At 37.6% G+C, this 25,559-nt stretch overlaps 2 protein-coding genes across 7 annotated transcripts in view; both read right to left on the minus strand.

Moving 5' to 3' along the window:
- Positions 1-14,661: 14,661 nt before the first annotated feature.
- On the minus strand, positions 14,662-22,264 carry LOC109240581 (flavonol synthase/flavanone 3-hydroxylase-like). 6 transcript variants are annotated; one of them, XR_002070106.1, is made up of 5 exons: positions 21,819-22,264; positions 20,271-20,592; positions 19,899-20,190; positions 17,864-18,493; positions 17,267-17,628 (listed from the first exon to the last, which is right to left on the minus strand). XR_002070106.1 is itself a non-coding variant. In XM_019407243.1 (4 exons), the coding sequence occupies exons 1-3, from the start codon at positions 22,172-22,174 to the stop codon at positions 19,918-19,920; spliced, it is 951 nt and encodes a 316-aa protein (XP_019262788.1). In that variant the 5' UTR covers positions 22,175-22,264; the 3' UTR covers positions 14,662-15,284; positions 19,899-19,917. The 6 variants fall into 6 exon arrangements, 5 of the variants coding, with proteins under 5 accessions (XP_019262788.1, XP_019262786.1, XP_019262787.1 ...); XM_019407243.1 differs by lacking the exons at positions 17,267-17,628; positions 17,864-18,493 and adding an exon at positions 14,662-15,284; XM_019407241.1 differs by lacking the exons at positions 17,267-17,628; positions 17,864-18,493 and adding an exon at positions 14,662-15,294.
- Positions 22,265-23,207: 943 nt separating this feature from the next.
- The window catches only part of LOC109240582 (NAP1-related protein 2-like), a 5,585-nt gene continuing 3,233 nt past the window's right edge, over positions 23,208-25,559 (minus strand). Inside the window, exons 8-10 of the mRNA XM_019407244.1 lie at positions 25,437-25,493; positions 25,304-25,336; positions 23,208-23,456 (exon numbers count right to left, since the gene is read on the minus strand). Of these exons, the coding sequence (XP_019262789.1) occupies positions 23,388-23,456; positions 25,304-25,336; positions 25,437-25,493 (159 nt within the window). The 3' untranslated portion in view covers positions 23,208-23,387. The remainder of the gene's footprint in view (positions 23,457-25,303; positions 25,337-25,436; positions 25,494-25,559) is intronic.

Raw genomic sequence — 25,559 nt, forward strand, 5'->3', positions numbered from 1 at the left:
TAACGACCCGGCCGGTCGTTTGAGAGTATTAGCCCTGAATCCCTATATATTGCTCCCTCTATGTCATTCTGTGGTTACGTGACTAGCCGGGAGGTTTGGTTTCTGGTTTCGGAGTTAAATAGGATACATAGTCCCTAAAATGAAAGTTTAAGTCATAGGAATTGACCTTGGTTTGATTTGTGTGAATACAACTCCGGAAAGGAGTGTTGATGGTTCCAATAGCTCCGTGGGGTGATTTTGATATTGGGAGCATAAACGGATATTGATTTGGAGGTCCGTAGGTCATTTCGGCGTTAATTGGCGAAAGTTGGAAAGTTGGATGATTTTTGGAAAGTTTGACCGAGAGTGGACTTTTTGATACCGGCGTCGGATTCTAATTTTCGGAAGTTGGAGTAGGTCCGTAATATCAAATGTGACTTGTGTGCAAAATTTGAGGTCAATCGGACGTGATTTGATAGGTTTCGGTATCGAATGTAGAAGTTAGAAGGTCTAAACTTCATTAGGCTTGAATAGAAGCGCAATTCATGTTTTTCGTGTTGTTTGATGTGATTTGAAGGCTCGACTAAGTTCATGTAATATTTTAGGACTTGTTAGAGTGTTTGGTTGAGGTCCCGGGGGCCTCGGGGTGGTTTCGGACGGCTAACGGATCAAGTTTGGAACTTAAAGAATGGCTGAAGTGCACCAGTTCTGGTGCAATCGCACCTGCGCAAGTTTGACTGCAGGTCGCAGAAGCGAGAGGGTGAGCGCATATGCGGAAATGAGCAGTCCAGGCAGGACTTGCAAGTGCGGAATAGTTTCTGCAAAAGCGGCTTCTCTTTTGCGGTGGGTTGATGCACAGGAGCGACTGGGTCGCAGGCGCGCACGTGTAGGTGCGGCCCTTTGCTCGCAAAATCGGACCCAGGGGACTTAAGTGAAGTCCGCACCTGCAACGGAAATTCCGCAGGTGCGGAGCCGCAGATGCGGTTGTAGGGTTCGCAGATGCGAAATCACTAGGCAGAAAGGCCTACGTTCGAGGGTTTGATTTCATTATCCATTTTTGGACCTAAAGAGCTCGGATTGAGGCAAAAATTTGAGGGATTTTCAGAGAAAATATTTGGGTAAGGATTCTTGACTCATTTTTGATTAATTCTCACTAATCTATCATTAATTTATTCATTTAATTAAGGATTTGGGTAGAGAAATTGGGGGGAAAAGGTGAAAAATCCTCAGGCCGAATTTTGAGGTTTTGATCGAGGTTTTGGTATCGGATTTGTGTAATTTTGGTATAGGTGGACTCGTGGTTGAACGTGTGTCCGAATTTTGTGACTTTTACCCGATTCTGAGACGTGGTCCCGGGTCAACTTTTGGAGCGATTTTTCAATTCTTTGCTAAAGTCGTAGTTTCATTATTTAAATTAGTTTCCTATAGTTATATTTATCGTATGTAATTATTTTTGGCTAGATTTGGATCGTTTGGAGTCGTAGAATCGAGGGAAAGGCCTTCTTATTGATTGACTGAGCGAGGTTCGAGGTAAGTGACTTGTCTAACCCTGTGTGGGGGAACTTTTCCTTCGGATTTGGTATTGTTGTGGTAGTTTGTGATATGTGAGGGTTGTGTACGCGAGGTGATGAGTGCGTACACGGGCTAAATGCCGAAATTCCGATTTTGTCTAAGTAGTTCCCTTTTATGCCTTAACTGAGTTACTTTAGCATGTATAGTCATCATGTTTAGCCTAATCTCACATGTCTACTTGTCTTATCTCTTATTTGCAACTTGTGCTACATGTTTAGTTGAATTACCTGCTTTTTTGATTCCATATTCCTTGTCTAACTATGGGCTTTCTTACTTGATTAATGTGGAGATGACTGCTTGTTGTTGCACGAGGTTTCTGCTGTGCGGTTGTTATTGTTAGCATGAGGTTTTTGTCGTTTGGTTGTTATTGTTTGCATGAGGTTTCTACCGTGCGATTGTTATTGTTTGCACGAGGTTTCTGCCGTGCCGCTGTGATTATTGATACGCATGCGGTGGAATAAGGTCTGGGTGTTGAAATGCATGCGGTGAGATAAAGTGGGCTTGATACGCGTGGCTAGTAGGGGAACTTCATGCGGTGTGATTAGGTTGGCTAAAACGCGGGATGCTATTTCGGGAAAAAATAATTTTCAGAACAAACTATAAAGCTCTCGCGGTGATATAAGGAAAGATTGTGAGATATTTACTTTTGGGATATCTAGGCTGGTAGGAAGTACCTGGATCTGCACAAAAAGATGTGCAGAAGCGTAGTATGAGTACACCACAACAGTTCCCAGTAAGTGCCAAGCCTAACCTCGGTAGAGTAGTGACGAGGTCAGGTCAGGACCTACTTCAATTGATAAGATACAAGCAGCAGATATAATAATATAATGAAATGATAGAGAAGCAAAGTAATGGAAAATCACGGACAATAATAACACGAAATCAAGAAAAGACAAATACATCATGAAATGAAGCAAAGGTCTTGCAAGTTAAGGAAAGAAAACAAAAACCAACACAGCAAATAGAGGAAATCAACAGGGGCGCTCCCGAGGTACCGCCTCATAGTCAGTGAGCCAGTGAGTGCGTGGAGACTTCAAGGTGTATCTGCCAGCGTCCGCAGACCTCAGAGTACCCCTCTACCTTTATTATGTCGTTTTTCCTTATCTTCATTAGACTCTGATGTATAGAAATAATTAGCATTTCTCTTAGAGCTTGTGACTTATTTTCACCAGGTTTTGGGAGTTGTAATTATTTTAAATCGCAGTGTTTATTTATTTCAGATGTTGAAGTTGGAGTTTCAGCTTATTATTCAGTTATTCTGTATAATTATTAGGCTTACCTAGTCTTAGAGACTAGGCACCGTCACGACATCCTACGGAGGGAAATTGGGGTCGTGATACCCTCACTCAAATATCTCCATTCCTTATCATCTCTCTCTTAGTATGCCCACACATCCATCTCGGCATCCTCATTTTCGCCACTTTAATTTATTTTCTGTACATGAGAGTTCTTTACTGTCTAACACTCCGCCCTATACAGCATAGTCGGTCTAACAACCACTTCGTAGAACTTTTTTAAGTCTTGGTGGCGTATTTTTATCACACAACACACCGGACGCTAGCCTCATTTCATACACCTCACTCTAATACGATGTGTGACATCCCCCGTCGATCTCCCCATTACTTTAGATTATAGACCAAGATACTTGAAACTCTCTTTCTTAGGACTGACTTGTATATCTGAATTAATGTATTATATTTTTTGAGATGCCTAAACCATCTCTGTTGCGCTTCCCACATCTTTTCCACCAAAAAGGCCCCTCACACCCTTACCCAAAAATCTTTATTCCTTATCATATCTCTCTTAGTATACCCACACATCCATCTCACCATCCTCATTTTTGCCACTTTCACCTGCTGTACATGAGAGTTCTTTATTGTCCAACACTGTGCCACATACAACATAGTCGGTCAACAACCACTTTGTAGAACTTTTCCTTAAGTCTTGGTGGCACGTTCTTATCATACAACACACCGGATGCTAGCCTCCATTTTATCCACTATGCTCCAATAAAATATGTGACATCCTCATCGATCTCCCTATTACCTTGAATTATAGACTCAAGATACCTGAAACTCTCTTTCTTAGGAATGACTTATGTATCTGAAGTAATGTTTATTTTTTAGATGCCCAAACCATCTCAGTTGCGCTTCTCACACCCTGACCCAAATATCTTCATTTCTAATTATATCTCTCCTAGTATGCCCACACATCCGTTCTCATTTCCACCACTTTCATCTTCTGTACATGAGAGTTTTTCACTGCCCAGCACTCCATCCCTTATAACATAGTCGATCTAATGACTATTCTATAGAACTTTTCCTTAAGTCTTGGTGGCACGTTCTTATTTCACAACACACCGGACACTAGCAGCAATTTCATTTGTCCCGCTCCAATACGATGTGTGACATTCTCGTCGATATCCCCATTACCTTGGTTAATAGACCAAGATACTTGGAACTTTCTTTCTTTAGAATGACTTATCTATCGAAATTAATGGACTATTTTTTAGAAAAGGCCTATGTGCCAAAATTACTGAACGCGAGAGTCGATCCGGGGAGGTTAAAGTGCTTTTGAATACCCTTGGCTACTGGGCCACCACTTTTTTTGGTGAAAAAGATAGTTATATATTATAGCTAAGCTCGTAGAAGAGAGCCGTTTACAAGATGCCTTAGAGACATCATATTTACATTAGTAGTAGTTAGGGCTAAGGTCCCTGTATAGGAACCAATACTACAAACTAAACTTGAACTAGGGAATACGTTACTATAATTACTAAGTACAGTATAGTAGTAGACCTAATATTACACATAACAGACTGTCTTTTTATCATCCTTATTCTAAGCATCCCTGCTTGATCTTGTTCATGTAAATCTGAAGCAAAAGGTGGTGGATTGTCAAAAACAAGACAGATCTCCTTTGCATGGAGTGCTCCATAGTTGGCCAAACAGTCCGCCACATTATTTTGCTCCCTGTAGATGTTGTGGAGAGGGGGGCTATCCAGCTATAGGAGTAACAACCTGCAATCATTAAGGATATTAGTGTATTGTATTGTAGTGCTACGAAACATACCGAGTAAGGCTTGTGCATCTGTCTCAATGATGAGTGGTGTGAGTTTCTTTTGCACAGCAATTTTCAAGCCCATGAGCAATGCAAGAAGTTCTGTCTGGATAGGTGTCCCAGGTATTGCATTCCCTGCAAAGCCTATAATCCAGTCTCCTAGATGATTACGAAAAATACCACCAATACCACAGGTATCCTGTTGGTGTGAGCACGAACCATCAATGTTAAGCTTGTAATACAAGTTGTCTGGGGGGTGCCATTTGATATAAAGAGGTATTTGACTGTAATTTTTTTATGGGATTTGTGAGGTAATAAAATTCTACAGATTTTTTTAGAATGATATTTATATTCAAAAGGGATTTCTTATGATCTAGTGTATTTTTATTACGAATAAGCTAAAGCTCCCATAATGCAAAGGGTATAAGGGTGGTATTGGGGATTATATGGTGTTTATATGTTGACTGCTGGTGTATAAAAAGGTGTAACCAATTTATAGTAGCATGGTAAGATATAGGCGAGTTTGCATGAATGGTTGACATCTTAAGCATAGCCCACAGTTGTACAGCCACAGGGCATTCTAGGAAGAGATGTTGTAGCATTTCAGGAGCCATATGGCACTGTGAACAAGTGGATGAGCTAAGAATGCCTAATCTTGTGAGATATGCATTTTTGGAAGGCGATCATGACATAGTAACCATAAAAAGAAAGAAATTTTCGGAGGAACATGCAGTTGCCAAATCCATTTAAAGTCATTAATAGGAACAGTAGTTATACGAGTTTCATTAGTGAGGATAGCATTGTACATTGATTTGAAGGAAAATATGCCATTATTTGTGAGAGCCCAAAATATTTGATCATAGGTTGTAGGGGCAAATAGCATGTAAATATCAGTGATGGCATGTTGTAACTTAGGAGGTAAACAAATAGGTAAGCTATTAAAATGCCATGTCTGATTGTAATAGTATTGTGAAACTGTTTTGGTATCCTCATATTGTGGAAGAGGTCCATATATGCAATTGCGAAGTAAAGTATTCTGATTAATCCAAGGATCATTCCAGAATTTGACATGATGTCCCAAGGTTAGGTTCCATTTATATCCTAAACGGCTGTATGACCATCCTTGTAGAATGTTACACCAAGTTCTTGAAACGTGTTTTGTAATTAAATGAGAAGGTCTTATGTATTTATGCAATAAAACCTGTGCCCGGAGTTGAGTAGGATTATTAAATAACCTCCAAGCAAGGCTTGCATGTAAAGCCTGATTTTTGATAGAGAGGTTCTGGACGCCTAGTCCTCCTTGATCTAGTGGTTGTGTAATAGTAGCCCATTTTATTAGATGGAGTTTTTTCTTTTGTGGAGTTGTTCCCCAGAGGAAGTTACGTTGATAACGGTTGAGATAAGAAAGTATATAAGAAGGAACTTTTATGTATTGCATAATGTGATTTGGAAGATGGTTTAAAGTGGAACGAATTAGAGTAGTCCTGTCTGCTTTCGATAACAAACTAGTTTTCCATCCTGCTAATTTATTCTTAAAATTATCAAGAAGAAATTGATAATCTTGCTTAGTAGGCTTCTTAGTAAAAATGGGAAAGCCTAAGTATTTGCCAAAGCTTTTCCCTTCATTCATTTTAAAAATTTGTTTAACGGTAGCTCGTATATTAGGGTAACAGTTATTGGAGAAGAATATTTTAGATTTATCAAAATTTATAGATTGTCCCGAATGGTAAGTAAACTGAGCAAGAGTATTAACTATGGCTTGACATGATTGATCAGTTATTTTGGATGTGAGTATAATATCATCGGCAAAGAATAAATGGGATAACTGAGGCCCCTTATTCCCCATTGAGATAGGAATCCACTTGTGATAGTCCACTGATGCATTTATTTTTCTCGAAAGCATTTTCAAACATAAAATAAATAATTAAGGTGATAAAAGATCTCCTTGTCGAATACCCCTCGTTGGGGTGAAGTATTCAGTAGGGTTACCATTTACTAAAATAGAGGTTGTACTAGTTGTTATGCATGACATAATAAGTTGTGTAAACGAGGGTGGGAAATTAAGGGTGATTAGAGTATTATATATAAATGACCACTCTAATTTGTCAAATGCTTTTTTTAGTTCCAGCTTCAAGAGCATGTTTAGGTTATCACACTTTAAAATTAGTAATCAATTCTTGTACAATGATAGCATTATCACCTGCTCTTTTATTTTTCTGGAAACTGGATTGAGTTGGATGAATAATATTATCCAAAATAGGTTTTAGCCTGTTTACAATAATTTTTGTAATAATTTTATAGATCGTACTACAAAGGCTAATAGGTCGGGATTGAGATATTGTGGATGCTGTTTTATGTTTAGGAATTAAACAAATGAAGGTTGTGTTGATAGAAGGATCAATCTTATGTTCGTAAAAAACTTTGTGACAAAAGTGCTTGACAGAGTTACCAATTATGTTCCAGTATTTTTGATAAAATAAGGGATGAAGGCCATCTGGTCCTGGTGCTTTTAGTGGCTTAAAGGAGTTAATAGCATTGATAATTTCACAGTCTTGCAACGGATTAGTTAAAGCTGCTTGATCAGTTGTTGTTAAAATATTGCAAGGCTGTAAATGATTACTGGTAGTAGAAATGAGTTTTTGTGTAGTAAAAAGATGTTGATAGTATGAAGTAATATGGTCTCTGATATGATAAGAATTTGTAATCCAATTTCCCCCTTGGTCTTGAAGTGCAGTGATACGATTATGTCTTCTACGATTTAAGGTAGTAAGGTGAAAAAATTTAGTATTTGCGTCACCATCATTTAACCAATCAATGCGTGACTTTAATTTCCAAAAAATCCTCCTCAAGTCTTAGGATTTTATTAAATTCCATCTTTAAAGAGGATTCTAGGTTTTGAAGAAAAGTACTAATTGGGTAATGAACAGATGATTGAATACCGTTCAAACGTGCCATCAACTTCTTTTTACGGTGAAATAAATTTCCAAAAGTAGATTTATTCCACTCTGTTACTGTAGTAGTAAAATTATTAATGGCAGGTAGTAAATAAACATTATCAAGCCATGCTTGTTGAACTACTGATGTAAACGTAGGGTGTGTAGTCCAAATAGTTTCAAACCTAAATATTTTTTTACGAGGTAAAGGACAGTGTTGAAGTTCTAATTTTATAGGACAATAGTCTGAATGTGTACGAGGAAGATGTGTAACCAGTGCATCGGGGTATTGTTTAATCCAATCATAATTAGCCGTTATACGATCAATACGTTCAAGTATATTAAAACTGTTATGCCTACCATTTGTCCAGGTATAACGACTACCTTTGTATCCTAAATCCGTTAATCGTGAGTAATTTAAATAGTCTAATAATTTGTTAGCTCTAGAATTATTAATAGATAAACCACCAAATTTATCATTTGCATGCAGTATCCCATTAAAGTCCCCACCTAATAACCAAGGACCCTTGTAATTATCATATACATGCATTATATTATGCCATAGCAATTGTCTAGTTGCTACCTGAATTTGACAATGGATTTCCTGAGAGGTAACGGCCACTTGTTCCACATGGATTGCATCTGAAAGCCATAAAATGGCAAGTCCTCCTTACTGTCCAATGGCAGCAACTTCAATTAAGCCATTAAAATTAAAGTCCTCCTTAACCGTTTGGTGGTTTTGGCAGTGAGTTTCCAATAGAACAACCAAGGACGGGCGATTGTAGTCCAATAATGAACAAAAATTCCTTCTAAAATCATCTGACTGAGCACCCCTACAATTCCAAATAATAAAATTCATATAGCAAAGGGTTTCATTTTGTGGACTGTTCCTTTGAGTCCTGTGACTGTTTGACTGCCCTGGGCGAAGTAAAAACGTGGGAAGTAGAAGCATGGCATACTTCCCCACGTCGGGATTTGTAGTTGGCATTATTCTGAGTGATGCTTTGAGTAGATTCTGAGGGCACCTTATGTATATCTTTCTTTCGTACTCCCCATTCTGGACAAAGACCTTGATTCCGTTGAGACATGAGTGAATTGGTCGTGTTTCTCTGTTGTAAATGACTGTTGCTTCTAGTTCTGCCTGAAAGTTGATGTCTTGTTCTACTGGATTGGGAATATGGGGTGGTGAGGTTGTTGGTGATGGAGTTGGTGCTGGAGGAGTTAGTGGTTTCAGTGGAATATTTGTTAGTGGAGTCGTGTAGGGTTGGGATCCATGGGGTGGCAGGAGTGGGTGGGGGATAAAATGGCATTTGGAGAAGATGTGGGTGAAGATGTAGGGGATCCCAATATGGTGTTGGTAGAGGAATTGGTTGATAAGGAGCAAGGTATGGTGCTTGCATCATGGACCAATGGTATCTTCCATATATCTCCGTCCCAAGTTGCATGCCTTCCGTTATGATTTATGCTAGGTCCCTGGGATGATTTATTAGGATTGTCACCTCTTGGTGATTCACCTCCATCGTGAAGGTTAAGGCATGATTCTGTAAGCCTATCTCTAGCCACGAAGTGAGTTGTGTTGGTGCATGTGGGGTTTGTGTTGTGTAAATGATAGTATTGGGTTCCATGATCAATTGTGGTAGAGGATGGGAGAAAGGAGTGAGTAGAGTGTTGTGTTGTAGACGATGAGGTGTTTGCCTGGGTGTGTTTCGTGGTCTGCGAAGGTAAGTTAAATTTGGTGAAAACATTTTATTGATTGATGGATTGAGATGGTGGTGTAATTGTAGTATTGGATTTAGTGGTATGATGAAGGTCAGTATTTGAATGAGGTATAGATGGAGTTGATTGTATGGGAGGTTTGGGCGGTTTGAGTGACTGATGTGTTGGTTGTGTGTTGAAGTGGTTTGAAGGGGTGGAGAGCTCATCATGCCCTATTTGCATGGAAGGTATAGGATTAGGCATTGGTGTTGGTAATCCGGTGGTGGGGGGATGGGGTGGAGAATGTATTAGGTTTTCTTGGGTTGAGGGGTAATGAGTGTTTGGACCAAGTAATGTGGTTTGCATGTGAGGGAGCCTATCGTGGCTAGTTGCATGGCTTAGCATTGGCTCATTGTGTAATTGGACCGACTGGAAATCCACTTGAGTAGAAATTAGTGTAGGTTGTAGAGTATTTTCAATTGTTGCATTAATTTGATTGGACTTGTCCAAATCCGTGTTTATTAGAGTAGCAAATTTATTATTAGTGATTATAGGGGTGATAGGTTTTTTAGAAATATTAGGCGGATTTAGTACTATGAATTGTTAATTTTGTGAATGGAAGATTATTAAGGGTTGTAAAGCCATACTTACCTGAAGCATTTGTATGGGTAGCATCCAAATCTTGTACTGATGGCAGTTGATTCGCCCTGGAAGGATTAGTCGGTATGGAGCTTTTTCGTTTGGGGAATTGCACTGTCTTCCATTCCTCAATATGCTCAACATGAGTAGGTGTTAAACTAGGGGTGGGGATGGTTGAAAATGTAGTGTTAGACACTTCAGTATTATTTTGATCTTGTATATAGGTACAAACCCTTTGATTATGTCCCATCCGACCACACTTAGTACATAGTAGATTTAATCCTTCGTAAAGAATATTTTGCCTATGAGTTCCAAGTAAACATGTGTGCGTAAAGGCTGGTCCACCGGTATTTCAACACATAACCTGGCATATCTTCCTCTAGTTGTGGAGGAAGTGCATGTATCAACTGTTAACAATTTCCCATTTTGTTACCTACTTTTTGAAGAATTTGAAAATCATAAAACTCCGTAGGCAATTCAGGTAGTCGTAACCATATAGCAGGGTAATTTATTTTTGTTTCAGAAGCCATAAATTTAGGTTCCCATTGACGAACGGACAGAAAGTGATTTAAAATGAACCAAGGTCCATCATGTAGGGCATGATTTTTATTTTCTTCTTTTTGGAATTTAAGAAGAAAAAAATCCGATCCTAATCAATGAGAGGTAAATTTTCAGTAGGTTGCCATAGTGTATAGATTTTTTGCCTGAGTATTTGATGTGCTACCTTTCGACCATATACCTTTACAATTACTGCATGTTTCCATGATTGATATATCCTATTTTTTTCCTCAAGAGAAATAGGAATAAAATTTTGTGGATCCGCTGGTGCATCCAGTTTATCATTTAGCATCAGTCCAAATTTTGACATGTCGTGTGGTGCAGTTGGTGCAAGGGTATCAGTAGAAGAGATTAGGGTATGGAGATAAGATTTTTTAGTAGAAGAGTTAGTATGTTCTTCAGGCTCCATGTTATCAATAATCATGGTGGTGTCTAAAGTTGTAGGAGTTGTGCTTTGGGATGGGACAGATGTTGATGAAGGTTGAGGACAGGAGATATCCGGTGGCTTTGGAGGGATGAAGGAAGGCGGTGAGGAGGAAGTATTAGAGAGCATTTTTTTTCAATCCACCCCACTATGTCAAGTGTGTTTAACTTTTATTATATAACTACAAACAACAGTATTTGACATACATAGCATAATTTTCGGCAAACATGCTTAAGTAACCACCCTTCTACCCCTGTAGCACCGCCACAAGGGTCAATTCTAGCAGGTGTAATATTTATGTGAAGGCCAAATAACCTCTTTAAATGTGTGGAAAATAGGCTCTCACATTTTCCATCTTCATATTCGTGATAAAATGTAAAACGTAGAAAATGACTTTCCATTTTATGCGACTTAATTTTACTTTTTTTAGTTTGTTTTAAGAAAAATATATTTTATATTTTAAAATAATAATTTTAAATTTTTATTTTATCCTTAATGATATAATTTTATAGCCACACAAATATCATTGCATATTTAAGATTGCAAGTATTAAAAGTCTTTATTGTTTTCAAGCTCATACTCAAACAGACATTGCCACATGAAATGAAACGGACAAATAAATTTTTCGAGGAGAATCTCTCTCTCTCTATATATATATATAGGCAATAGAAAAGTGATGTGGCACCTCTCTTAAGCCAAGAAACCTATTTATCTTTTTTTCTCCTTTTTTTGAGTTTTTCATCATTTTATTCGTTTATCTTATATTGAAAACTAGTAAATTTTCCCGCGCTATGCGCGCTACATACAATAGTGAACTTATAGTATTTTTTTTTTTTATAGATTTAGTTTAATTTAATTCTACAAACTGATGAATCAAAATATTAAAATGTATTATTATTAGGACTTAGGCTAATTGCATTTTTTCTTTACCATATTTTTTTATAAGAAAAAAGACAAAGATTTCAAAAAATTCACTTTTAGTAAAAATAAACACTATGGCCCAAATCCTTCAGACGAAGAAAAAAGAAACCACTCGAGAACAAAGCTTCCATCAAAAGATAGTAAATAATATATTTAAAAGAAAAATATATGTATGAAATATCGATCGCTGCTTGATATTTCTCTTTCAAGACAAAAAATTAGAGAAACTTACACAAATGTCCCAAATAAATCTCAACTTACCAACCTCTAGCCATTAGTCATAGACTTACCAAAACTAGCCAACAAAAATTAAAAACCAAATAATATGGTTCTTTCTCTCAAAGAATCACATGCAAAAATCACCTTTTATATTTTTAAGCGTGATTAACAACATTAGATACAAGACGGAAAGAAAATTTCATGGACGGGGTAGCAAATAAGGTGATGAAATATAAAAATCTATACAATATTCCAAAAATCTAAACAAAAAAGGAACTTTTTAATGGGTATAGTTGAAATTCATTGAAAATATATAGATAAGTCAATATACAATATTACAAATACCAATTAGCTATTTGTAGCAAAAAAAATATCAAATTTTTGCTTTGTTTTGAGTGGGTGTTATTAGAATAGATTAGGCACAACTTAAGGGGCGGGCCTCGCCCCTGCCCAGCCCCGCCCCTTGCCCCACCCCCCACCCCCCGAAAAAATATATTTTTTAAATATATTTTATAGTTTTAATTTTTTTTATATATCGGTTTAAAGGTTCAAAATTTTACAAGTTCCAAAATTATGAGTTCGGAGGTTTATGTGTTTGGAAGTTTACGGGTTTAGAAATTATAAAGTTTACGGGTTCAAAATTCCGCGGTTTTGAAAGTTTAGCGGTTTGAAAGTTTATGAAATTTGTGGGTTCGGAAGGTTGTTGGTTTGAAAGTTTATGGCTTCATGTTTATTATATCTAAATTATTTATGAATACTCTTGAGAAGTTATTTTTCTTAATTTGCGTACCAAACACCAGAAAATGATTAAGATTTTTTCTTGTTTTCCAAAAAAAAACATTTTCTTAGAAAATATTTTTCACAGAAAATATTTTTCTTTATACCAAACACACCCTTAATGTAAAAATGTCTTTTGACCTATATGGGCCATTTGTTTCAAGGGATTAGGCGGGTTATTTTTATCCTTAATTTAAGATTAATTTTATCTCGTGTTTGGTTGGAGGTATTAGTTAAATCCATTATTATTTTTATGCTAATAACTTACCTCATATTAAAGGTGAAATTGATTATCCAGATAATAATCCGATTATAATTCCAAACTTATAATCCTGGAATATCTTGATTTTAAACCAATCGACTTGTGTTTCTAAGGGTTATAACTTGTTCAGCTCAAAAACCAATTTACTATTTGGACAAATAAGTTGGCAAACAAGAGCGATGATATTTTGGACCGTGTGTTGGTAAAAACTAGCTCCACCAAATAATTATGCTGGCGTTTTAATAGTGAAATTTGAGGGGTTTAAGGTTAGAGATCCAAGATTATGCTTTGTTTGTACGATTAAAGAAGAAATGATGGTTACTCATAGCTAGATAATAAAGCAAAATATGATGGCCATTACTTTTTCAATCACAAGAAAAAGACAACACCACATCACCAGCAAATAGAAAAATCTTTCCAGCAATTTTCATGAAAAAAGTCAAGGATTACACGAAAGCAATTTGTCAATTAAAGTGCTCTATGATGCATGCAGACACAAGTGTGCATAGAAGACGACATAACCAAAAATTATACTCATGATTTTGTTACGTCACTCTGAAGCATTAGCATTTTTTTTTGGGTATTATTACTTTTAGTCTGCGCCAGAAATTATTTATATCTAATAGTCAAAAGAGTGTATAAAATTTGTATAATTTTTGTATATAAGATATAGAATGTGTATATATACAAAAAAAAAATATACAAATTTTATATATTTTTAGGGTTATTATTTTTACAGCGGCTATATAGTTCATTTGGACATACCTCAAATAGATGAAGCTGAAATTGTTTGCGAATTTGAGCGTAGAGAACAGTGTATAAAGGTTATAAGATAAGTATTCCCATCTTCAACTTTTTAGCGTAAAAATAGCACGGTATAGTCAGTTTTCGGACTGGTCAATCAAAAATAGCCAGCGTTTACCAAGTCAATGAAAAATAGCCACTATTTTGCTGCAATAGAGACCGGTCCAGCATAATATACTGGAGTTCGGTGCACTTGTGTATGAACTCCAGCATATTATGCTGGACCGGTATACTTTGCTGGCTCCAGTATAATATACTGGAGACTGGAGCACCGCTGCTCCAAACTCCAGTATATTATTCTGGACCAATATACTTGCTGGAACTCCAGTATATTATGCTGGAGTTCTAGTGTACTTATGCTGGAACTCCAGTATAATATGCTGGAGTTCAAGTATACTTATGCTGGAACTCCAGCATAATATACTGGAGTATTTTCCGGGTTTTGAACAGTATTTTCGCTCAGATTTATCTTTATATAAAAAGTGGCTAAATTTTGATTACTTTTGAAATTGGGCTATTTTTGAACGACCAGTTGTAAATCTGGCTATTTTTAAAATTTAGCTTGTGATATAACCCCATTTTAAGTCTCAAATTACCTTCGTAATCTCTCTGCCTTACCTTTTTCGCTTTGATAATTAGGTGTCAGTCTATAATATAACTTACATACTGCTTTTAGAGGAAAAGAAATTATTTACACATATATACAAGAAATGTTTTGGCTAAACGGTGTGGGATGACACATATGAGAGGATGACTATGCCCCCTTGCATGGGGGCCTACACGAAGGGTAGGTGAAACTGTACAGAGAAGTGATTTCAAGGCCACGAAGCCAATCTGCAGAGCAGTAGGTAATGTAGTACAATACAAATCAAACTCTTAAGTCCTACGAGTACATGGGCTAGGAATCCTAATACGCCCCTTCAATCTGGACGTATTGAAATAACGGCAGATTGTCACGCAAAAAACAAAGATGAGGATAAATCTTTTGTAAAGATATCAGCAAGTTGGGAGTGAGAAGGCACATATTGGACAACAACATCCCCTTGAGCAACTTTATCCAAACATAATGAAAGTCAACATTAATATGTTTAGAACGGTCATGGAATACGGGGTTACGAGACATGTATGTTGAGCTGACATTGTCACACAATACTCGAATCGGTTCACTAAGATAAAGACCAAGCTCATGAAGAACATGATGAATCCAAGAAGTTTCAGCTACAATATAGGCAATAGCCCTATACTCGGCCTCTGTAGACGATCTTGAAACTGTCGGTTGTTTCTTCGCACACCAAGAGATAAGATTGGAATCCAAGAAAATTGCAAACCCGGTAGTAGAACGCCTACTATCGAGGCATCCAGCCCAATCAGCATCCGAATAAGCAATCACCAATGAATTTGATGAAGAAGCACGGAAGAAAGGTCCATGTGAAATAGTACCCTGTAAGTACCTAAAAACACTGCAAATGAGTTGTACGAGGTGCATGCATAAACTGAGAAACAACATTCACAGCATAGGCAATATCAGGACGAGTCAAAGTCAAATATTGAAGAGCACCCACCATGCTCCTATATTCACTAGGATCTGAAATTAACTCACCATCCATAAGAGAAATAGAAGTACGAGAAGCTAGAGGTGTGAGAACTGGCTTACAAGTATGCATGTGAAACTTAAGGAGCATGTCTGAAATATACTTTTGTTGAGATAAATGAAGACCACCAGGTGAGCGAACAACTTGAACACCAAGAAAATAATGAAGATCGCCTAAGTCTTTCATGGCAAACTGAGAGGAAAGAAGACTAATGAACTGATCAAGGAGAGATGAATGACTACCAGTTAGAATAATATCATCAACATAAAGCAATAGGATAAGAATACATGATGATGAACGACGAACAAACATAGAGGTATCAGATTTGCTACAAATAAACCTTGAGAAAGAAGAAATGTACTAAAGCATGAAACCATGCACGCGGGGCCTGTTTAAACCATAAATGGCTTTGGTCAATTAACATGGTGAGGAAATTCAGGATGAATAAAATCAGGAGGCTGTTTCATAAAGACTTTCTCGGTAAGAACACCGTGTAAAAAGGCATTTTTAACATCTAATTGACGAATAGGCCAAGAAAAAGAAACAGCAAGAGAAAGTACAATACGAATAGTAGTAGCTCGAACAACAAGACTAAAAGTCTCATGGTAATCAACACCAGGTTGCTGATGAAAACCCTGTGCTACAAGACGAGCTTTGTACCGCTTAATAGACCCATCCGAATTATATTTAATATGATAAACTCACTTACAACCGACCAAGTTCATGTGAGGTTGAAAAGGAACAAGTACCCAAGTTTTATTTTCCAAAAGCGCATTAAACTCATCTGTCATAACTTGTTGCCACTTAGGATTTTTCGCAGCCTAAGAGAAACAAGAGGGCTCAATATCACGAAGAGTAGCACTCAATGAAAATACTTTCTTAGGCTTAGAAATTCTAGATTTAAAACGAGTTTGCATTAGATGAATGTAATGATAGATGTGGAAGCGGATTAAGAAATGGTAGTGGGAGACAAGATAGGTAAGGATGGGGAAAGATCAGTAGAGTGTGACTCACTAGATGGATCAGTAGATAATGCCGGAGTGACTGTGGTAGAACAAGGAGAAGGGGAAGGAGAATTTGAGGAAGGAAGGTCAAAGGAAGACACAAAAGAGTTATGCGGGACAGAAAGTTGTGGAGTTAATAAGGGTGATGTAACCACAAGAGGATTTGGAGAGTGGGATGAGAAAGACACATGTGAAGGACGAGACAAGGTAGCGTATGGGAATACTGACTCATGAAATACAACATGACGACTAACATACACACGACCTGATTTAGGATATAGACAACGATATCCTTTAGAGTTAGATGCATAACCAAGAAAAATACAGTGAACAGAACGGGGTGTGAGCTTGTGAGGTACTCGAGCAAAAAGGTTAGGGAAGCATTCACAACCAAAGGCTCTAAGAAAATTATAGTCTGGAGGTCTATGAAAAAGTCTTTCAAAAGGAGAAAGTCCTTGCAATTAGGCGTTGGCAATCTATTAATCGTAAAAACAGCATAATAAGCAGCATCAACCCAAAATTGAGGTGGTAAAGTAGCCTCTCCGAGAATGCTATGCACCATTTCAATAATGTGTCGATGCTTCCATTTAGCAACCCCATTTTGTTGAGAAATTTCCGGACATGACTTACGAAAGAGAATACTCGAGTTGGAAAAATGTGAGAGCATAGCTTTGTTATCAAATTCACAACTTCCATCACTTTGAAAAGTCTTTATTTTAGAGTTAAATATGTTTTCTACTAGTTTTTGAAAAGCACAAAAATGTGTAAAAACTTCTTATTTACTCTTCATAGGATATAACCATGTAAAACGAGAAAAATCCTCAATAAAAATAACATAATATTTAAACCCCACGTTTGATAAAATTGGCAATTGCCAAACATCTGAGTGAACAATATCTAATGGAAAAGAACTACAGTGATCCACTAAACTAAATGGTCAACGTTGAGATTTTCCTAATCGACAAGGGACACAATCATTATTATAAGAATTAATCAAACTAATGTAATTGTTTTTCCTAAGACGATCTAAAGTATGAGCTCCATTGTGACCTAAATGACGATACCAGTTATCTACAGACTGACGTAGAGCAATAAATGCTTGAGGATGAGAAGACACTGATGAAGATGCTAGCGGATAAACATCACCCTTACTGGAAGCTTGCAGGAGAAATTGACCTGAGGCTTTGCCCTAACAGAAACAGAAGAAGAATCAAAATCGACTGCACAATTGTTATCTTTACACAACTTCTTTACGGAAATTAAATTATGACGAAGTTGAGGAACATGAAATATGGAGCACAAGTGTAATGGACGAGATGTAGAGGGTAACTAAGCATATCCAATATTTTTAATATTAAGCAAAGTATCATTTCCGACCAACACACGATCATAGCCAGTATAAGGTGACATATGCAGAAAATTACCTTCAGATGGGGTCATATAAGCGGACGCAGCAGAGTGAAAGTACCAAGTAGCATCATTTGTTTCACCAACAGACATAGCAGCAAAAGACTTAGGAAGATCATTAGCAACAAAAGCACGATTGAATCAATTGGTACACTGTAATGCAAAGTTACCGGGAGACCCACAAATTTGACAAATGGTAGAAGAAGGATGTGCTCCTAAGACTCCTGCAGATGGTGATGTTGAACTTGCAGATTGTGAATGATAGGAATCATGGGAATTACTACCAATACCTGATGAAGACTGTCCATGAAAACCGTTGCGTGAAATATTATTAGGTGAAGAAACTTGTTGTGATTGACCGCGACCACCAAAGGAGCCTCGACCTCTTCCTCCACGACCCCTTCCTCTAGATGAGTAAGACCGACCTCTGCCACGACCCCCTTGAGATATTGATTGATTACCAGGTACAAAAGAGGAACTAGGAGATACATTATAGGCAGCAAAGGCTTGATAGGAGACAACAGAGTCTAGTTCTTTGAGGCGTTGCAACCGTTTCTCATGAAGCAAGAATTTGGTACGAAGTTCTTCAAGAGATAGTTGGCCTGGATAGTGTGTAATGATGCCAACTAGCGTGTCATACTCTCTTCCTAAACCAAGAAGAACATGGTCAATAAAATCTTGAGTAGACACTAGAGAGTTAATTGCCGCAAGGGAGTCTACTATTTTCTTGGCCTCGCGGAGATACTCATCAATAGTCATGGAATCTGATTTGCGCATGGTAGTAAGTTGTCGCTTAAGTTCTATTGATTTAGCCTGACTAGCATCCATAAAACGTCTTTGCAAGGATGTCCAAATATCACGTGATGTAGGTAACAAGTGAACGTCAACAGCGAGACAATGTTGCAAACAACCACGATCACACACTTTGATCTACTCTGACCCATGCATGAACGATAGAGTGGGTTAACTTGCTGGTTACCAGAGACATCACATAAAAATTGAGTTGGTTGAGATGTAGAACCATCTACAAAGCCAAGGAGTTCACGAGAGATCAACAAGGAGGTGAATTGAGTACGCCAAGTGAGATAATATTCAACGGAATTAAGCTTGATAGTCACCAAGTTAGTGACGTTAAGTGCAGTCAATGCTGCGGTAGAATGAAAAGGGGATGGAATTGTTGGTTCTATTATTCCAGCATAAGGAGGGAGAGAAGGCAGACCAATCTGTCCTATAGACGAACCTGGTCGAATACTAGGAGCAACAGAGTGAAGGGGGAAAGAGTGTTGTTATGGAGGCAAAGGAGGAATTGAAACAGATGACGAAATATCTGATATTGATTGCATAGTTGCAACAATTTTTGTAGGAAAAGGAAGCGAGACATCTGAAGAAGGGGGAGTAAGTTAGTCAATGAGAAGCTAAAGAGAGAGAACCTCTTGATTAACTGGGAATGCAATCAATCACTCGAACCAATTGCTAAAGAATAATATTCAAGATTAAATAAACCTATAAATGTTACTATGTTTGTAGAGTACTATAAAGGGTCGTCCAGTGCACTAAGCTCCCGCAATGCGCGGGATCCAGGGAAGGGCCGGACCACAAGGGTCTATTGTACGCAGCCTTACCATGCGTATAATATAGACTGTAGTACTATAGAGTACTATACTGTAGTAAAAAAAAACTAGTGCTTCACCTTGTATATTTTGAGTTCGAATCAAATCCTTTACATGTTGGATAAAAAGTAATCAAGAAAACATCCCATAAGCATATTATAACCTTTTTTCTTTCCCCAAATTAGGAAAAGAGTTTCCAAAATTAATCAGGGGAGATATCATAGATCGATAGACTGTAAGTTCTAATTTAAGTTCAAAACATTTTAGAATTTCTGTATGGACTTATTTTTTACTACAAGTCAACGATTGATATGGAATATGCGTGCAACACAAATATGAGATACGTGCAACCAGAACTAGTATGTATATATCATCAACCTCTTCCCCGCATGTAAGTCTATTCTCTGAGCATATATATGTCTTACAAATTACAAGCCATTACCTTTTTATTTTGTCTAACATTACTCCTCAGGGATTGCATAGTATGATATGGTAATCTCATCTTCAAGCCTGGATACATGCTTAGACTTGTTTTCTTTTCTTATCTGTAGATACTCTTTGTACAAGAAGGGTCTGTATTTTGGTTTTTCTGCAATCTCCTTTGTAAACTGGGGAAGTGGTTCAATCCATTTGTCTCCTGACAAACTGTAGAAGAATGCAAATGAATTCCTTGATCTTCCATTAGGTCTCAGCACCCTATGGCTTGGACTTTTGAATTTGTCGTTCGAAAGGACCTGTAAAATATATGGTAACAACTCTGCCAAGTAGCTAATAATCAATTCCCTAACTCTGTTGATTGCACTTAGAGATTTACCTGAAGAGCATCACCAATATTGACAACAAGGGCACCTGGTTGTGGGGCTATTAGGATCCATTCGCCGTCCTTTTGAACCTCGAGGCCTTCAACTTCATCTTGTAACACAATTGTGAAGCAACTGACATCTTTATGTGAATTTGCTCCTATCCTTTCTGTTTCTGTTGCTGGCAAGTAAAATAAAGCAATAAGAAAATCCCAGTTTCTGTCATCGTTGAATTCTTTAAGAACGGAGGGAGGAAGCCCTAGGCACTCGCTCAGGATGCTCTCAACGACCATCCCTATCTTCAAGAATTGGGAAAATAACTCTTCCATCACCTCTCTGAAATTTCAAAAAAATTCATCATCTTAATAGCTAATAGTGTTTCACTTGCAAAACTAGCCAATAAATGCAACAGCAAAATTTATTTTCCCAGCAGCCCCTTGTGCAGGGCAATTAAAAGGGCTAACTGCATCAACTGGATATGTGTTTACTAAGATCAAATGTATTGTCTTCTATCTGGGAAAAGAAGCTTTAGATATGTAGGATAAATGACATGAAATTGTATAGCCAAACTATCTGATTAGAGATGCTTAAATAATATTAAAAATTTATCCAGTTTGACAAAGCTCTCAATTCTTGAACATGGAGCTGAGATTGATCGCATGCATTACCATCACAGTCTAGATCCAACTAGTAGAAAGCGTAAAGAATATCATTGACTAAACATCAAGAAAAGGTTCTTGGATCTTCTCAGTTGATAGAGTTTTCTCTTTGAGTCTACCAGATTAGAAGGCACTTGTTTCAATTCCAACCTCCACCCCCCCCCGAACCCCCCATCCCCACCCCCAACCCCCCTCTTCAATAAAGTTCTGTTCTTGGAAAAATGATTCGTGCCAAGTCAAATAGCTTAGACATAATAAGGATATTGGGAAAGAGCAACTTTCCATCTAAGATTGCACCTTGAGCTCTTACACACCCTTAAACACAGAGACTAATTTAGTATCTAAAGTCAATGAGTGCACAATGAGTACCTAAGTTGCGCGGACTCTTCGATTTGGGAGCCGTCCCCGTCCCGATACGAGACCGGGACGGGAGCGGGATACGTCCTGGATATGGTCAACTGACTTCGGACACTTTGACCGGAGTCCATCGACAAATTTGAGAGAAAAATTGAGATTTTGATTTCTCAAAATAAAAAATAAAACAGATTTAGGAAAATGAAAGAATAATGTCCATCTTGGAGAGTGAAAGATTGAATTCTACAATATTCATGTAAGTTTTTCACAGAATATCTCTCAAAATTTATAATATTTTTATAGCTCTATTTTTTATTAGCCGAATCCCCGCACCCGTATCCATATCCGGATCCGCACCCCCCGAATCTTAAAATTTAGATTTTGCCGAATCCGATACTCAGATCTGTCCCCGTATCGGATACCCACACCCGAGTCCGAGCAACTTAGATGAGTACGATCTTATTATATGTATACATTTTTAAACTCATTGCTTACAAGCAAACAATCAAGGAAAAGTTTCTTAACCAAAAGTGAAAAACATGAACATACCGGAATTGTGGGGGATTGGGAGGGAAGATGTTAAAATGAGAACCAGGTGGAAGCATGATGAGGAATTCATTGAACTCATAAGAAGGATTAGGCTTCTTGTTATAGCCTGCAGGAACAAGTGCATTAGGCAGTGGACAGTATTTGAGTTTAGCTTCATTTGGAGACTCAAAGAAAGCTTTGGCCAGCTTCAGAGCTTCACTGGTGAGGTCAAAGGGTACCCCATGATTCACAATTTGAAAGAAGCCATACTCAACACAGGCTTTAGTAATGGACTCTACAACTTTTAACCTTTCATCTTCACATTCTTGTCTCAAGAATGGAATCAAATCAACAGTGGGTATATTTTTCATAGCCATTCTCAGTGTCAACTTGGTTTGGTTACAACACTACTGCTTTGACTTTTAGGAATCTCGATACACTGTCTTTTGGGCAATTTACTTACATATGTTTCCAAATAATTTAAATTATTGATAAGAGAAGCATAGAAAATTATTAAATTTTAGATCTTTGTTTTCTATTTTATTCTTATGCATGCCATTGGATATTAGTTAATCCCATTAATTACTTCAGCCGAGCCGACAGTACTCCAGTTTGTTCATTGTCAGGGCTCACAGTACCTTGCCAAAATAATTCTATATTATAAGAGTCTCTGGCTTATCAGGTAATCGCACTCTCATCAGCACGTGTGACTACTGACTAGTAAAAAGGCAGCCTGGTGCACTAATCTCCCGCTATGCGCGGGGTCCGAGGAAGGGTCGGACATAGCGGGGTCCGAGGAAGGGTCGGACCACATGGGTCTAAGGGTCGGACCACATGGGTCTATCGTACGTAGTCTTACCCTGCATTTTTTCAAGAGGCTGTTTCCCCAGCTTGAACCCGTAACCTCCTGGTCACTCGTAGTGACTAGTACTAAAGTGAAAATATCACAGTAAAAATTATTAATTTGCTGTATGACTAAAATCTTAGGGAGATCAACAATAATAGTAATGAGAAAATAGGTATTATTTATATTTGTTGACTTGATCAAATACTAGATGCGGATAAATTATTGCCATGTCTCCGATCTTACTACGGTAGATGTTATGTTGTTGATATTATTAAGTGCCAAAGATCACTTCAAATTATATACAGACACCCGAATATTAAAATTGAAACATATTGCAAGGTACTACTATACAGTGTTAGGTATATCATCTTCACAACAATACAGGGTGTTTCTACCTGCTACGGATTTTAAAATATGGTGGATATCTCAATTAAATATGCTATATTGTTACCTCAACAAGTATAATCCTAAACTTTGCCCAAAATAGCTTACCCTATCTAACCTCTTCTTTTTCATTTCTTTTTGCATGGGAAATATGAAGTGAAAAAATAAGTAATTAGACAAAATTACAAAGAAAAGGTTAAAGGAGAAATGTGAGAAAAAGCTCGCTGAAACTAAAAATTAGAGTCACCACTATATGTCATTCGATTTTTCTGCAATATCCGAAACCTCTTTACAGAGACCAACTCTGATAATCGAAACACTGAAGAGAACTCAAATCAAACACAAGGTCTACCAACAGTTCATTCGTCTTCTTCATCTTCATCATCTTCATCTTCCTCTTCCTCTTCAGAGCCTCCGCTGTCCTTTCCCTGGCAATTCATATCAAATCAACCAATTCATTACCCAAGATATAAAAGAACAATCTTCAATAAGCTGCCGACACACATAAAATGGTATGTGGTTTTATGCTAAAATCACTGGCAGCTCCCAGCAACAAGATCCCCTGGCACCATATTCACAATTTGTTTTCACCAAATATAATTAATATATACCATATATAACAGAAGAACTTTATGACTGTTACTAAATATCCACTAACTAATCAAGGTTCACTATCTGAATGATACATTCATCCAGACTATATGCCAAAAGCCAAGCTCAGTCAAAGTATCAAGTGACTTGGTATCATTAACTTTCCAAGCTGCCCGGAGAAGTCAGATCACTGATATAATCATGCAGAGTTAGAAAGATAGAAATGACTTTGTTTAACATGATGTACATGAAACTTTAGTGTATCTTTTGTAAGCTTATAGATTACTAAGCATCATGATGTAAAAGCGAGGAATCTTCTCATGCGAAATCTGAAGTTTCATTTTTTGACACAATTCCAACTCATTGGTAATGCTGTCACCTTTTGTACAGGATTAGGCATGTCTAGTCCCCGTAGTTGTTTTGTGAAGGTTAGGCATTATGTCCCCCCTTCTTCATGTATTTTCGTACTGAGTATTAATATATGGTCAGCGGTCATTCGCCTAACCCCCCCCCCAAAACCCCAACCCCCCACCCCCCCCCCACCCCCCCACTCCCAAAAAAAAATCAAAATGGGTGTTCTTGACCTAAAAAGGAAGCCTATGCTCTTTTAGATCCTTGTCAAGCTTCCACCATGCAACATAATTTTTTAAGGAACTGCAGAGAAAAAGGTAAGAGGGGGACTAGCACATAATAACGTATCTTCCCGCTCATGTTCATCGGTAGAATTGGGAATCGAAGTTTAAAACAAAAGAAGTCTTTCCTCTTTCCTGGGGTGAAAATGCCAACTCTTGGAGGAATTATATATGCTCCACTATTACCTCCTTTTGGCTAGGAAAAGGGAAAGAACATTCATAAACCTGCTCCCTCTCTCATCCTAAACAAACAGTGTAAGCTTCCAACAGATGACCTCTCTTCCTCTGCCCCAGGGGAAAAGGAAGAGAAGGAACAAATACTTTGTCAGAATAGATACTTTCTTGTTCTAAAAAACAAAGATATATTCAGACCAGAAGACACTTTGATCTTCTGAATGGAAGAGTCCCCAACCAATACCCTACCGGCAGGTAAAACCAAAAGCTACGGTTTCACAGTTTTCTATCTAATGCATTTGTTTTTTACAAAGTTGGTATTTTCATTTAATTAATACCACCAGGAAGGGGTTGGAACAAAAATATTTACAGGTGCAGAAGAATCCTACTCTCTTTATGATGCTTCTAAGATTGCATCTTTTGAGACTTTGATCAAAGACTTCCTTCAACAGACCCTTCCCTTCTCTCCCTCACATGTCTTCATGTCTTAGACAAAGTTCTGATTTAACCCCACAATTTAAGCAGCAAATAGTTTAGCAAAGATGGAAATATAAATTTCTAAATATCAGAAGCACCATAAAAACTATATTGCTTGCAGAAAGTTATTTTAGAGGTTTGGTAGTAGCTCTATGTTTTATAGGCTTTATCATATATAGTTGCAGCCCTTATGATTTTAGTCAATCCTATTAGTCGAGCCCCACTTAGAAACTTTTTCCATAGTCCTCCTTCACCCTCATACCATTGTGGCCAAGGAAAGAAATAAATGTAAGCCCAAAAGGAGGACATATTACAGCCACAGATGAATAAGTACGACTTTATATGTCAATTGATGTGCACAAGGTATGAGTTATGAAAACTTAGCAAGAATGTTGCTTTACCTCATCGCTCTCAATATCTTCTTCATCAGGCTCCTGTGGTAAAGCAAATTTTGTATAATGTTATCGAGTTAAAAATGCATGACTAAATCATGACTAATAGATCAAGGAGAACAAGGGACACAGTATGACTAACATGGTCAAAGTAATTGAGAGGGTTAGGCCACAAGTCATCCTTGATTATTTCAGCAACCTGAAAATCAGAAAACAAAAGAATGAATTTGAAAATGAAACTCTATGCACCAAACACCTGACAACT

The sequence above is a fragment of the Nicotiana attenuata genome, unplaced genomic scaffold (assembly GCF_001879085.1).
Source record: "Nicotiana attenuata strain UT unplaced genomic scaffold, NIATTr2, whole genome shotgun sequence".
NCBI classification, from domain to species: domain Eukaryota; kingdom Viridiplantae; phylum Streptophyta; class Magnoliopsida; order Solanales; family Solanaceae; genus Nicotiana; species Nicotiana attenuata.